At 39.3% G+C, this 14,725-nt stretch overlaps 1 protein-coding gene across 5 annotated transcripts in view; it reads left to right on the top strand.

The window, feature by feature from the left end:
- The window catches only part of MYLK (myosin light chain kinase), a 205,509-nt gene that overhangs the window by 74,161 nt on the left and 116,623 nt on the right, over positions 1 to 14,725 (top strand). For all 5 annotated transcript variants that reach the window (XM_032693456.1, XM_032693455.1, XM_032693454.1 and 2 more), the window contains 3 exons: positions 8,488 to 8,695; positions 10,430 to 10,478; positions 13,042 to 13,207. In XM_032693456.1, coding sequence (XP_032549347.1) covers positions 8,488 to 8,695; positions 10,430 to 10,478; positions 13,042 to 13,207 — 423 coding nt within the window. The remainder of the gene's footprint in view (positions 1 to 8,487; positions 8,696 to 10,429; positions 10,479 to 13,041; positions 13,208 to 14,725) is intronic.

The following is a 14,725-nucleotide window of genomic DNA, read 5'->3' as shown; positions in this document are numbered from 1 at the left end:
AACACTATTTTACATGGTTCTCATTTTGCTGCCAAGGCTCTGGACCTATTCTGTCTGGATCCTCTTTACTGTTCACTCAATACTATGCTCTGATATTTGTATACAAACACATTCTGTTATTATTTGTGGTAAGAAGAGCAGTGGTCTCCCTGTGCTGCAGCTTCATTTCAGTCTTTGCATTGATTCCTGCAATAGCAAATTTGTTGGCAAGGAGGAAATATGGCCAGATTATTTTTATCTAACCTTACTAAATATGGAAACTAAGCTCCTTTTAGTGTGCGTTTGACAAAGTCTGAGTGTCTCCATGTCTCAGATCCTCGGCTGTGAAGTTATGAAGTCAAAGTTACACTTTCCCGAGTGACAGCTACCTATTTCAGGACTGAAATTGTCTTCAGTTTGTACAAAACTCAGTTTCCTGCACACTCCTACTTTGATAAAATGCCAGAATTTTACCACTTTGCGGAGACCTTGTCAAGTTTGTGCGTCAGGATGGCATCGGGGTGGCATTGGAGGAAATAGCCTAAGCTTTCTCCTAGTCTTTATCCAAGGTTTATGGCATCTGTTTGGTTTTGAATTGGCAGCCTAGGGAAGCCTTTTTAAAAATGGGGAAAATCAGACAGTGTCTAAATTTAAATATAGAACTAAAGGTGGACAGAGATTCAGTCTATTTATAATCCCATATTAAGTTTAGAAAACCTGTACTTACAGGAAAAAAGGTCCAGGTGAGCTCTGTGGGTGGTTAGCATAAAACTCTTGTCATGCACTTAATGGCTACAGGTCAGCTGGCTACAGTGTGGAGAAAGTAAAAAGGCAGATGTTGCTACTGGTAGAATGATTTATTAAAGCTCCATCAGAACAGCTCTGCCACTCTGAGACAGCAACATCTGTGTGAAAATGCCCCCATTAGTGTAACAGAGGTTTACAGCCTCTGGTTCAGTTGCTGATTGACATCCCAGCTACACCGACACGTGCTCCTCTATACAGTGTGTTCCCTTCATGTCCTCTGTACAGGAAAGGGTAGAATCCATCTTGATAGTGTTCTGAATTTCAGCTGAATGATGTTTCAGGTTATTTTGGGGTGTCTGAAGACTCCTATAACAGTGTTACTTTAAATGCAATACATTTAAACTTATTATTTAAATGAAAGAACATCTAATTTAAGAAAAGCACATACGATTCATTCCGAAAGAAATAAGTGGGGCTTAAATATTCTCTAAAGATCTGCATTAATTGGGACTGGTGTTTGAACTCAGAAATTATATAAACTGAAGGCAGCTTGGCACACAGTGCTACTCTGAAATTCCACTGGAGTCCTTCAGAAAAAACATAAGACAAATGGACTTGTTGAGGTTATGGTACCTGGGGAAGCAATGCTTTATTCAAACAGCCACACTCTGGTGACTGAGCACAAAGCCAATACTCTGTGCACCTCTAGAAACCCTGGACACTGAGTTTCTCAAAAGAAATATGATTAAATGTAGAAGATTGAAGAAGAAATTATCTGCAGCTGCTGTCTGCTTTTCAGTTAGTCGACCATGTCTTCCATGGATAGGTCATAAATTCTTCCCTGCTGAGTACCATAAAAACTGATTCCCCCAAAGAACTGTGGTAGTATATGTAGTGTTCAGCACCTTTGCAATCTGCAAAAAGGGGTTGAAGAGGCAGATACAGAATAAGCAGATTATGCAGAACTGCTTTTAAAGAATCAAAAGTAAAATTGGTGGGGTGCCATCTGCAAAAGGATCTCGTGTTTGGTGTCTGGACTATAAAATATGAAGTGCCATTTGGCATTGATGAGTACAGAGTAGAAAAATAGAACACATCCAAGGTTCACAGAAGGACCATTATTTTTTCTTGTATTAGGTACATTAGGTAATGCTTTGAGGTGAGCATGTTTGTTCCTACTGTATTCCAGTTTTGCTTTAATGAGACAACTGTGGATTCTAGACTGCTCTGTAGAAGAGGCAGGTTATTCGCTTTGTTTGCAAGGTTATAGCTAAGTCTCCAAATATTTAACATTTTCGTGTTTAACCCTGCCAGGCAAGTTCTCTGTTTTAAAAGCAAGCTTTTAAAAGGGGTAAGCTATTCTTGAGATATGGTTTGTGTGTGTTTAAAGTCTCAGAAGGAGCTTAACAATGTATCATGTCCACTTTCCTTTATCAAGAACATCTGCTGTTCATTTGTTAAAACAAACTGCAGCTTGAGCCTAACAGAAGCTTTGTTACAAGACTTAGAAAAGAGCTGCACTGGCCAGAACTGTGTCTCCCACCTGCGCTAACCATAAAAATTAAATTAAAATCAAATTATACAACCTATTAGGTGGGCTGTAATCATTATGTTCAGTTGTAGTCTCAACAGTTTTATAGTACTTCTTTCCTAAGGCTGAAATTAAGAGTTCACAGCAGTATAAACTATTAAAACAAGAAGTGGCACTTTTTTCTAGTTTGAATGCACAGCTCTCTTTACATGGACAGATAACATGTTATGGTGTATCCAATTCTTAGCATCCTCTGCTAAGTTTGTTCTCAAGTACTTAATTCCCCTCACAAGTCTTTTAATCAAGGTCCAGATCCAAAATCTCTTGGCTCTCAATCCCAGGAAGGTAGGGGACAGTTGATAGAGTCTGATGACTACGGGAAACACCTCTTTTTTTGTAGGACCTAGGATGAGCCCCATCCACAGGACAGCTGTTACTGTTTGGATTGAGTCTCTTGGCATGAGAGCCTTCAACTGTATGACCTTCAGATGAGCTCATTACTCCAAGTTTTGCAAAAAGTGCAAGTAGTTTACTCCCTAGTAGTAATGAGTATTTGTTATGCCAAGTTCACAGGCAGCAGAATAAAGGTCAAAGTTTGGCACATACTCTGAGTGGTTTTTCACGTCTCTTGACGTGTTGTTCTGGTGTGACTTCTAATCAGCTGCCCACAGCAAACACTTGGGAGCTCAGTAGTAACATCTGATAACCCTAAGTGAAGCTATGCTCATTTTATCCCCTTGCAGCTTCTGTTCTCTGTGGCCTTTTCTGACGTGTAGTTCCCAGAAATTGATGGTTTCTGGTCGAAGATGGGCATGGAACAGAGAATAGGCTACAAAGCCTTCTCAAATTTCCCTCACTTTCTGGCATTCCTTAATGTTAAGATAGGCAGGCAGCCACAAAAGTAAACACCTGCTGTTCCTTTAGAGGAGGTCACTGCTGTCAGACATCATCTACCAACCCACTGACCAATTTCTCTTGAAAGTTTAGTGCTTGCCCTGTCCTCTGTGGTGTGGGAAATAGTTTATTCTCTTCTGCTTTGCAGGTATTTTTATGCATTAGAGAACATTTCTCATTACTGCTTTTCTTCATGTATGACTTGTTACCCAGGTCATCCAAACCTTGTTTTTGTGTTGTTTTACAACTTCCAGCAGCTACAGCCTAACTATAAATATGCTAACTACAGAACCAACAATCAGTGTTTTAAAGAAATGATTTCTTTGTGTTGCAATGATTGAGATACAGGCTCAGAGCATCACTTGTGGTAACCTCAAGGTCTGCATATCCTTAAAAGTCTCAAGACAAGTGGAAAAGTCTCTATTTGCACAATGCTTTATTCGTGTACATGTACACATTTACTGTAAGAAGTACATATTGTATTTGTCTGTCTCAAATATAAATGGGCAGTTCCAAGTTCTTCTCACTGAGAAAGAGATGTCAAGAAGCAGTGTCACTTAGCTGCCGGAGCACAAAACTTGCTTATTTTGGAGTGTTACATCATAGAATCATAGAATCCTTAAGGTTGGACTCTGAGATCATCAAGTCAAACCACCAACCTCTCACCCCACATGTTCACCACTAAACCATGTCCTCAAATACTACCCTGTTATTCTTTAAGAGCCAACAAAGGGGACAACCTTCCTCAAAAAGCAGCAAGGTATGAAAATTAGGTTGAAAGCTTCATTTTGAATAACATGTGAATAGATAATATTTCTGTCTTTCAAATGTAAATTCAAAATCAAGTTTCTTCAGATGGATTGAACCACACAAATACAACTGATTCTTTTATTGAATTGATTGAATACAACACACACATGGGTCTTAATTCTGGACTTCATGGAATTAAGGCAAAGGTAGTCTACAGAAATAGCAGCACAACAGAACGCTGTGTGCTGACAAAATCTGGATGTCTCAAAATTCTGATTTCGTGGGAGAAGGATTGTCTCTTCTGAGGAATTTTAGTCATTAGTGAATTCATATTGCAGCATATGAAATCATCTCTAGGAGGGGAGTTATTTTGAATAGCAACTTCTTAACAGTTGTAATGTTGCCAGTCTTAGTACAATTTGTGGTGGGCCTGTCTATATATGATGCAATCTGAGGAGATTTTGCAAACAAATAAATCCTTTTGATAGCTGTTTTCTTCCTGATCTCATTGCTTGTGTGTAAAATATGACCTTAAGGAGGAAAATGGGATATTTATCTACTCCTTAACATCAAGCACTGAACACCTCAGCCAGTATAATGATTATAGTGCTTGAATGTCATGTTAATGTTTGCCACTATTTCTAATAGTCTTCAGGTGTTACTGTCAAAGTGAGAAATTCTCAATAATGGTTCACAGCCCATCAGTGTTTCACAGTTTCACTTACACTTTGGTTTATTGTCACTTACTGCTGACTCTTTTGGGTGCTGTGGGTTTATGTTCATTGTTGACCTCACTGGAGCAAGTGATGTGTTTAAGTAGGCAAACCTATGATTCTTTGAAATTAGTGTATAAACAGCTCTTTTTAGATATAGGCTAAATTTTAAAAAATCTTTCCTGTCCTTTTGAACAAGCAAAAGGATCACTGAATATATTTGCCATTGGTGGTCACTGAATGCCTTTTGCTTTGTGACAGAGGGGAATAGTTTGTAGTGGTGCATTTTTTAATAATTCTATCCTTTAGTGTACGGCTTCCATGGATTTGTTCTATTTTTGACCTCTTATTTCTTTTCTTTGGGAAACTAGTGCCGTCTCTCTTCAATAGCATTCCCTCAGACCCAGATGCAAAACAATCCTAACTCTGGGAGTTTCACACACAACAGGTTCTCTCTCAGCTCTGTCCCCTTGCTGTGTTGATGCCCAGAGCAGAAGGCCTCTTTTACCTTAGCGGACTTTCCCAGGAACACTTTAAGCAATTGATGCGTCCAGATAAAAACTCAAAACTCATGTTTGTGCTGATACAATGGCTATTTGCTGCTTGCTGTCGATTTTCCACTTGTTATTGTTGTAGAACAGGTAAAGAGAAGCTGTAGCCTCAATGGAACTGGCAATACTCACACAGGCCAAGCTGTAAATAAAGGTTATAGCCTTCTGCTGCTGGGCATTAAATAAGCAGATAAATTTCTGTTTGCTGTGGATTTATTCAAGGCAGATGTTTTTAGTGAGCTCTGGAAAGGTTGGGAGGAATATAAAACCTGCTGCAGTTCTGGAATTGATCCATTAGGATCAAAACCCAGTAACCAGTGATTTGTTTAAGGGTCCCTGACACTTTTATGGCAAGACTATGTATTTCAGAGAGGTCTGGCTCAGTTTGAAACACATTCCAAACCCAAACCTGAAATAAATCCTTGCAACAGAGCAATTCTGTAAACTTCTGCTTTCCCATCATTTCATTTTTGACAAAAAATGAAAGAAAAAAAATTAGAGTTTGGGCAGGGAATGACTCAAACTTTTGGAAGGAAATGGCATGCTGATTGCCTGTGTTTGTAATTTTCAGTGTGGCATTTCCTCAGTATAGAGGTGTGGATGAACAAAATAACACAGACATAGCGAGCATAAAATAAACACACATAGAAGAAATGGAAAAATACTTATTGTAGCCTCAGTCATGTGATACTGGAAGGACACGTATAATGGTATATCAGAGCTTCAGGGGTCAGCTAAAAATGGCCTTGTGTGGTCCAAGAGGGACTTAAGAATATTATAAAACAAAAAGGAAAAGGAAGAAAGGTATTTCCCATTGCTTCGACCCCAGTTGTTCTCTGGGATAACTGATGGAATGTTAATACTTGGGAGCTTTGAAGCTGGATTGAACAATACAATGAAAACACCAAAAAGAATTACTGTGAACTGGAAAAAAACCAGTAAATATATTAAGTGATGTGTAATTGATAACTTGCTTTCACAGGCCAGAATCTCAGCAGCTGTAAACAGATGTGGTTAGACTGATTTTAGTGAAGGGGTTGTGATGTAATGCACTGAAAAGGTGGTTCTACCTTCACATCATTCAAGTGCTACTCTGTCATTTTACTGTATTTCCTGATGTAACAGTTTGAAAGCCATTTTGCCTCAAATATTTCAAGGAAATCTGAATATTTAGTGAAGTAAAAATGAGAGGTAGTAACTCTTTGGGTAAATCATTTAATCTCTCTGTTGGTTTCTTAATCTAGAATGAAAAGATGAGTACAAGGGCATTGACAAGCTAATAGTAAGAAGCAGTTATTTGGCACAAGTCATTTTCTGTGCCAATGAGCACATTATCAACTAACAGGAGTTACAGTACTGTAACAATCTCATATTGATGCTTCACAACTCCCTTTTCCTGAAAATGAATTGTGCTGAGAAAGATATTCCTTGGAGCCTGTGCTCTGAGTAAGCACTAAACCAATTTGCTGGAGAAAGGTTAGAATTCCGGGTTGAGTGGGAGCTGTTGTTTTACAGAAAGAACAGAAAAGAAAAGGCATGGCCACAAAATGGCTTTAGAAAGATGCTGTGGGGTTTTTTTAAACAGGAATCAGCTCTCGATGTGCAGGATCCCACAATTTATTCTTCATGGAACATGGCTCTTGCTTAGGTAAAGACAGACTCAGAAAGAACTGGATAAGTTTGTACCAAAGTGGAAACTTTCTTCAGCTTATTCAGCATATTCACGCTCTTGGCAAACATTAATGTCCTTTATATTGAGTAAGTAGTGTCAGGAAGAAGAAGTCATCACACCACTGGCAAAACTAATTTCTCTGAACTGATACCTAGAGAATTAAAGGAAAGAGAAAAATTTCTGACAGCTGTAGGTTAAGCTCCAGCAGATGAGAAACCCAGCTGGAGTGAGGTGGGGCTGGATTAAAAATGAAAGGTTTTGAAAGAAGAGAACCTAGGAATGGGTAAGGTTGGTTGGTTAAAGATTTTAATTTGGAAAGTAAGTGCTGTGCAGTCAGAGAAAGCAGAGCTGAAACCAGGATTGGAAACTGAGAGGAGAATGCTGGGAGGAATTCGTCCAAGCCACAACCAAGCCTTCTTCAAATCAAGACGGATCATCAATATTTTGCCCACCTGGAGGTTGAAGGGACTTCCTGTTCAGTTGCCAAAATTTGATAATGTAGTTCAGAATGCAACACTACTTCTTTCCCAGTGAGCAAACACAGACACAACTATTACTCATCCCAGCTCATCTTGATCCACTCAGTTACTTCATGACATGTAGGCAAAGGATCAAAGAGTTGGAAGATGGGGAGTGAACATATCAGAGTGGGGGTTAGGAGAGAAGTTCTGCAGTCAGTTGTTATGATGACTGGAGAAGCTTGCTAACAACACACAGTAAAGCGACCCTCAAAGGGGATGGGATCTCTCATAAAGCAGAGGAAGAACCTTTGCCTGAGTAGTCATTTTGTTGGTGGAAACTGGTGTATGTCTGCTTTTCCCTTTCCTTTCTTTTTTTTTTGCAAAAGAAACACACAGATCCTCATCGAGTTGCAACAGCTCAGTTGAAATCAATAACTCAGTTCTCAGTTATACCAACTGAGGATCTGTCTGCAAATCTGAAGGTATCATTAATACCATAGCAGGAAGGGATATATTAATATTTAATGAGCACAGGACTGGTTCATTTTTTTGAAAATTCTTCTTTTGGATAGACCACAAAGCTATTTAAGTTGAGCAGTGTTTTTGTGTGAATATGTGTAGGTGCTTATAGTCTCCCTCCCTCCATGAGAATGACCCTTAATGACACTTTTGTAAGTTGCAACTCCTTATCTTCTGCTTTTAAAGATCAAGGCAAAATTTGATATGTGTCTGCATTTCTTGCCTGTATATTGTCAGGAGCCACTATATCTCATTACATTTCCATTATAAACCCAATCCTTGGCAATCATGCTAGAAATTTTTGGTCTGGCTACCTTGTAGTCTTGCATACTTAGAGGTGTAGTAGCACTATTGCCCTTCAGTTTTTGAACAGTGAGGACCCAGGGTAAGGATTCTTCATTGGCACTGTCACTTTGTTTCTGTGGAGAAACCATAGAAGTGGGGAGATTTTCTGCATAGGTATCTATCTGCCTGACTAGTCTTATGATTTTGACTTATCCAAGAGTTTTTTCATTTCACTATGTTCTGCCATTTGGCTTGCAGAGAATATGTGTTTAACAGCTCCCGTGTCAAGAACTTTCCAGTGCATTGCTAAATGTCCAACATTTCTTCCTGATGTCATCATCTGTTAAGTTTACCTTCTTTCCCCATCTCTCTCACATCTTTCCAGGTCAGAGGATACCCTGAGCCCCAGATCACATGGTACAGAAATGGGCATCCTGTCCCAGAAGGAGACCATTATGTCGTGGACCGCAGCATTCGGGGGGTGTTCAGCTTGGTGATCAAAGGTGTGCAGGAAGGTGATGGTGGGAAATACACCTGCGAGGCTGCAAATGATGGTGGGGTTCGTCAAGTCACTGTGGAACTGACAGTGGAAGGTAAGAGGATACTTGCATTACTGCAGTGATGATTATAGAGTTTAATTAAAGGAATAAGCTGAGTTAAACTGTCTAGTTAAAATCACAACTTGTGTTTTCTTATTGGGGCAAGAGAAACTTCACAGTTTAAGGCATTTTTCAGGGAACTAAATGCCTACCGCTGGATAAAGTGTGTGTTCAGTTTCAGGTGTGTATGATGATGCCCAGCTAACACAAGTCCTAGCTTTACAGATTTTGCTATAAACTCTGTAATTTTCATGTACGTCACCACTCAGGACAGAAACAAAGGCCTGGAAACTTAACGTTTTCTCTCAGGCAGTAAAAACTATGGCCATCTTGGTTGCTTCACAGATAGGCACACTGAGTCAGTGGGTTTCTGGAATTCTCCAAGCACGCTGCCATTTACTAAGCTGCACGCCTGGTTGTAATGGCATGCTTAATGTCACACGGGAAACAGCCAAGATCAAACCCAGGAATTTTTAAGAGAACATCTGCATATTAGATAGTTGCAAACTGCCAAATGTAAAATTTAAAGAGTGACACAAAGCCAGGGAAGGATTGAAATCAATTGTACTGCAATTTGGTCATGTCAGAGATCTGTTGAATGTCACAACCTCTCTGGTCACAACTTTGTGTTGAATTCTTGAAGCAAAGAAAAAAATCTGAAGCAGTCCTGAAACAATCAGCATTTAGGTTTATTCACAGTCAAAATCTCTAACAGATATCCTCAGAGTTCATACTGAAATATGCACAGATCTGGCATGATTATTAATGCCTTCTGTTGTAAAAATCATGCAATTTTTATGCCCCTAGTTTTAAGCCATGACAACTTTATGAGTGATAATTTACATGGAGGTGGAAGATTTTTTTAAAGCTGTTTTTATATCAGTTTTTCTGACCTGGGCTTTGATGCAGCTTAAAAGAAACTTCAAGGCAGTACCCAATGACCAAATTTCTCAGAGTTTGAGAATTTTATGGTCCTTATTCTAAAAATCCCTTTATGCATCAAGATAGCAAAGCACAGATTTTTTTTCTCTTCTCAGCAAAGATACCTATGTGGGGCCGACTGTTACTTGACAAATGCTACTGAAACACGATCTACTCTTTCCATCTGCATGGCTGTCCTATCTGACAGTGATGTGGGTTCTTATAAGGCTCTAGAACAAGTATTTTTTTCACAGCCATCAGACTTGTTTGTTTGATGCCGGGGCTCTGGGTCTCTCCCAGGTCGGTCCCAAAGCCTCCCGGGAGCTGTGTGCACCAGGTGGCGCTGGGATTACACGGCTGCGCAGGGATCTCCCTCCTGCAAGGGAGAAGCTTTGTTTTCTTTACAGAAAAGGTGGTCTGGGCTAGCATGGGGCTGAAAACCCAAACAAGTAAAGTAAGACCTCTTTCACAGTCCAAAAACTTTCTTTTGCTATCTTAATTCGAATTAGTGCTGCACTGTAGAAAGTAGACACAGTGTTTCATTCACTTGTTTAAAAATATTTTTGCATTAATACTCTGCAGTGTTGTTACTACTAAGTAGACAGTAACTGTGCTAAAGCTTGTTTTTGAAATTGGAGAGCCTAACTTTGAGACTACAGATGACATAACCTTACACTGCAAGTGTTGCATTTCTCCTTTACGTTTGAAAGCTATAGAAATGCATATTTTACATAGTCTTCAGTGTCTGTAATTCCCAGTGGTCTTGACAAAGCCTCTGACTTCCCGTTTTTCTGTCCTATGTTACAGGAAGCTCCTTGATGAAATACAGTCTGCCATCCAGTGCCAAAACCCCTGGGTAAGAAGTCCAATGGCTTTGATATTGTTTACCAGACACTTTAATATATTTTGGTAGGAAAACAAGTAAAATTACTCTTTCTAAAAATCTCCATTTATCCCAAGCAGAATAGCTACCATGAGAACTGTAGGGTTAGCAAAATGGTTGAGACTGTGAGGATACAGCTAGTGCTCCCACATGCTGACTGAGGAATTAATCTGGCTGAAAACAGAACATCCTGCTGATACCTGCAATATTGCACCCTCCTCTGCTGTGATATTGCACTCTCTTGTCTCTGCTCTCTGATACTCAGAAATCCTTCCCCAAAACTTCCATGACCTGACAGTCTCTTTATAAAGCCAGAGCAAATACTGCTTTAAGAGTCATCAGTAAGAAATAAAAGCAGCTGAAATCAGCCTTCTCTCACACAGAATTTAAATATTTCCAAGCAACACAGCGGGTAAACTGTAGTCCAGAGGAAATAAATGCTCTGGTTTGGAATAACTGTTACCAAGAATGAGCCAATAGGGTGATCTAAGCTGGCACATAAAATAGTCTACTTCTTGTCATGTACCTTATGCACTTCAGTAAACATTTACAATTAAGTGAATGCCACTGTTTTAAAAACCTCAGACCTAATTCTTCCAAGAGCTGAATTATTTTGTTTTATAAGTAGTTTGAATTTAAGCAGAATTTTTTCTGATTCACATCCCTGGCAATGAGTCTCCCTGGATGTTTCTGATTATGTTAGTGATCAGAATACAGATAGTTGCAACTGAAGATTTTAATTTCATCACTGATATGAACATTGTTTATCTTTGTTTTGAATTTTAAAATTAACTGAGATTACAATAGTGAAAATGGTTAAGTAAAAGAAAATGGTAAATAATCAGGAAGGCTTTTACGTGACAAAGTCTGTATTGTAAATGTGCTGCAGAAATACATTCAGGACAAATAATCAAAGCAAGAAAGGACAGTTAAGGTTGCTGTTATGTTTTGTTGTACGTTCAGACTTTACAAAGCACAATCCTAATCCACTGCATTGCACAGAGTTAGAGTGATTGTCCTCATTTTTCATGCTCCCATGTTTTGCTCCTGTTCAGTATTAATAATTTTATGGTATGGCAAGTTTGTGCCTTACATAAATGGGGAAAGGGGAAAAGAAAAAAAAATACATTTCCATTTGTGCAGGTTTAGGAACCAGCCAGAAAGCTGCAGGCCAGCTAGTAGGTGATTTTCTTTTAATGAGTTAGTATATGTGCACAGACATATAACTATAGGAACCTAAAACCCCCTAAAGATGGTCACTAAAAGACTTCTTTAATACACATTTATATTCTTCTTTAGTGGTGCCAAGAGGAAGATGACATTAAAAGCTATCAGATATTCAATTATATGATAAAGTGATTTTCATTGTAGCATATTACAGTCATCCTTCTCTCTCAGTACTTCTTGCTGGTCCTGTTGTCCATGTAAACCCTTTCATTATGGTATCATCTCTTACTTAGACACCTCAAGCTGCCTCTATGGCAACCGTCAGGTCTTGGCAGCACCTTGGACTGAGGCGATGAGGTCTCTGTTAGTATCTGACACCTGGTAGGAATGGTGAGGTATTGACACGTCTTACTTGCATGTGGCAAAGGGCCATCTGGAAACAAAGGCCTTGAAAATGGTTCAGTTTGCTTGAAATTAAACATAAGGAAAAAAAAAAAAAAGAAATCACCATCTGCCATCTGCTAATGTGTCTTTGTTGTACCAAGGCTTCAGAGCAAAGAGTGAGTGTGTTCCCATTGACATTAACAGACCTGACGTTGCATCTTTTTTATTTTTTCGTCCTATAATATTGCTTGATGTTTTATGGTTGTGTAACTGTTTACGGTTTTGGACTGCAGTCACTGATGCCACTCTGGTTTCATTCCACATGTCATTTCCCAGCTGTGCCAGCCATGTAAGTAGAGTTGGGCATTTACGCTTAACAGTCATTCACCCGAGATGGGTGTACATTGGTTTTGTGCCTTCTTCGTGTTTGCTTTGCAAACATTGCAGCAATGAGATTAAAAAGAAAATTCTTCCCCAAACCAAAAATATTTACCAGGACATGTCAGAAGCGTTGCAAAAACAAGGTGCTGATTCATAAATCAGAAATTAATTACTATGTCATTGCACTCAGTAGCGAAACAAATTATATGATAAAAAGCAGTGAACAAGTATGCACAAATAATCTATTAGGAGGCAACTAAGAAACAGAAAATGGGAAAAACTAAATGCATACAGTGTTTCGTATCATTTGGTTTGCCCAGCTCTGCTTATAAGCAACTGAAAATGTCCCCAAGATCTGTTATGTGTATGACAGATTACAGTACCTAGCATAATATTTAGTTGCATGAGGAGTCAAGAGCAGTAATTACCAGCATTTCCATTTCTTCCATTGGCCAAAAAAAATATGGAGTAACTACAGTCTTGGTTGCCACCAATTATATACCCTTGTTGGCAGACCGCTGGCCTAAAATGCTACCTGATGTGTGCTCTAACCACAACAGCTTCCAGTTCTTCTGTAAAACCAGAATGTAAATTGCCTTTCCAGGGGAAGACTTGCTGTTCCATCTGTGGAGCAGAGGCCAAGCATCTGGGGAGAAAGTCCACCTAAGTTTGCTACAAAACCCAATAGAGTTGTTGTGCGTGAAGGCCAAACAGGCAAATTCTCGTGTAAAATAACAGGACGACCTCAGCCTCAAGTAACTTGGTTTAAGGTATGATTTCCCCAAAAATTCATGTTTTCTTTCTCTTTTGAAATTTTGTGACTTGAAAGAATGAAATGCACTTGACACTCAAAATATTCCTGTTGAGAATTTACATACAAGGAGAGCGGTATTTTTCCTCATTTTTTTATGCTGAATAAACTCACAAAAGATAATAGTGTTCTTTCTCAGAATAAAATTCTCCTTCATCTGTCTCATTGTTGAAAATATTTGTACCAAAAAAATCATCTGAAAGCACCAAAGAAGATCTAGATTTTCTCCTGGCGTCTTAAGATTTTTGGTGGATGAGGGGAGGAGGAGGGGAAGAAACCATTAAAAAAACAAACAAACAAACAAACAGAAAATCGCTCATAGAACAGGGAAATGCTTCCAAGTCATCATCTGCTTTATTCTAGACTTATCCTTGTCTGTAATACAAGAATGCCAGGGCACATATCTGAAAACAAGCAGCCTCTTGCTGTGGAAGCACTCACCGACATCTCCTTGAGTTGGCGGCTCCATCTGGAGTCTGCTGCTCCTTCCAGCTGCTGTCAGTTCCCTGGGACCTGCTGGCTCTCAGGACAGTCTGCAATGCAGCTGCTCCACAACAGCCTGCTTCCAGTCCCACCAGACTCATTCAGGTTTTCCAGCCATGAAGGTCCATGCAAAACAGGATTTGTTATTCAGTTCTCTTTGTTCAGGGCTGTGTGGTAAGAAGGAAGCAGGGACTACCAGTCCAGCAGTTTGGATCTACACTTTGGTATTTCTTCATACATTTTTTGCTGGAGGTTATATTTTACATTTTGGTATTGATTGCCAGCTTCTATAATGTGTTAATGCTATAATCTGGCATTCATTCTCTTATTCAAAGGAGAAGTATGTAAAGTTCTTGTTATTAGCAGCCCCACATGTTCTGTTCATATTGATGTCCCTAAAAAACATATTTTAACACTTGCAGGTCTGCATATATTTTTCTGTCAAATACCAGAGTTGTGTTGTTTAGACGTTCAGTAGTGATACCATTGCTGGCCTGCAAACACCCAGTCCACTCCTTTGAACTTACCCTCAATCCATTGCTTTTGGTTAAATTGGTTTTCTTCACACTTTTGTAATATTATATCTGTTTTAAACACCGTGAAGTTTTTTCTGTAATCCATATGCCTTTAAAATGCAAATGTGTAGTTGCTCTTTATCAGAGCTTTATTGGAAGGTTGTTATTGTGAATCCTGTCCTTGCATCCCTGTTCATAAGGCATGGGTTAACTGGTACTCATGCATGTGCTTTGGCTACCTGTGAACAACCTCAGGCCTACAACTGGTCATGTCAGGACAGCGCTGCAGGGTCCTGCTGAGTGGTGGGTGTTTCAGCTCTGCCTCAGACACTCTTGGAAATGAAATTACATGGCTGCTGGACCACATGACTGCCTTCCTTACAGCATGGAAGCTCTATTAACAGTTAAAATGACACCTTTCAGAACTGATGAATAAGCCTTTGTGTAAATGTCTTGCTCTTCTCATTGTTTTCTTTCCA

The sequence above is a fragment of the Chiroxiphia lanceolata genome, chromosome 7 (assembly GCF_009829145.1).
Source record: "Chiroxiphia lanceolata isolate bChiLan1 chromosome 7, bChiLan1.pri, whole genome shotgun sequence".
In the NCBI taxonomy this organism is placed as follows: domain Eukaryota; kingdom Metazoa; phylum Chordata; class Aves; order Passeriformes; family Pipridae; genus Chiroxiphia; species Chiroxiphia lanceolata.
The sequence above is the reverse complement of the archived record's forward strand: the minus strand, read 5'-3'. Positions and strand labels throughout refer to the sequence as shown.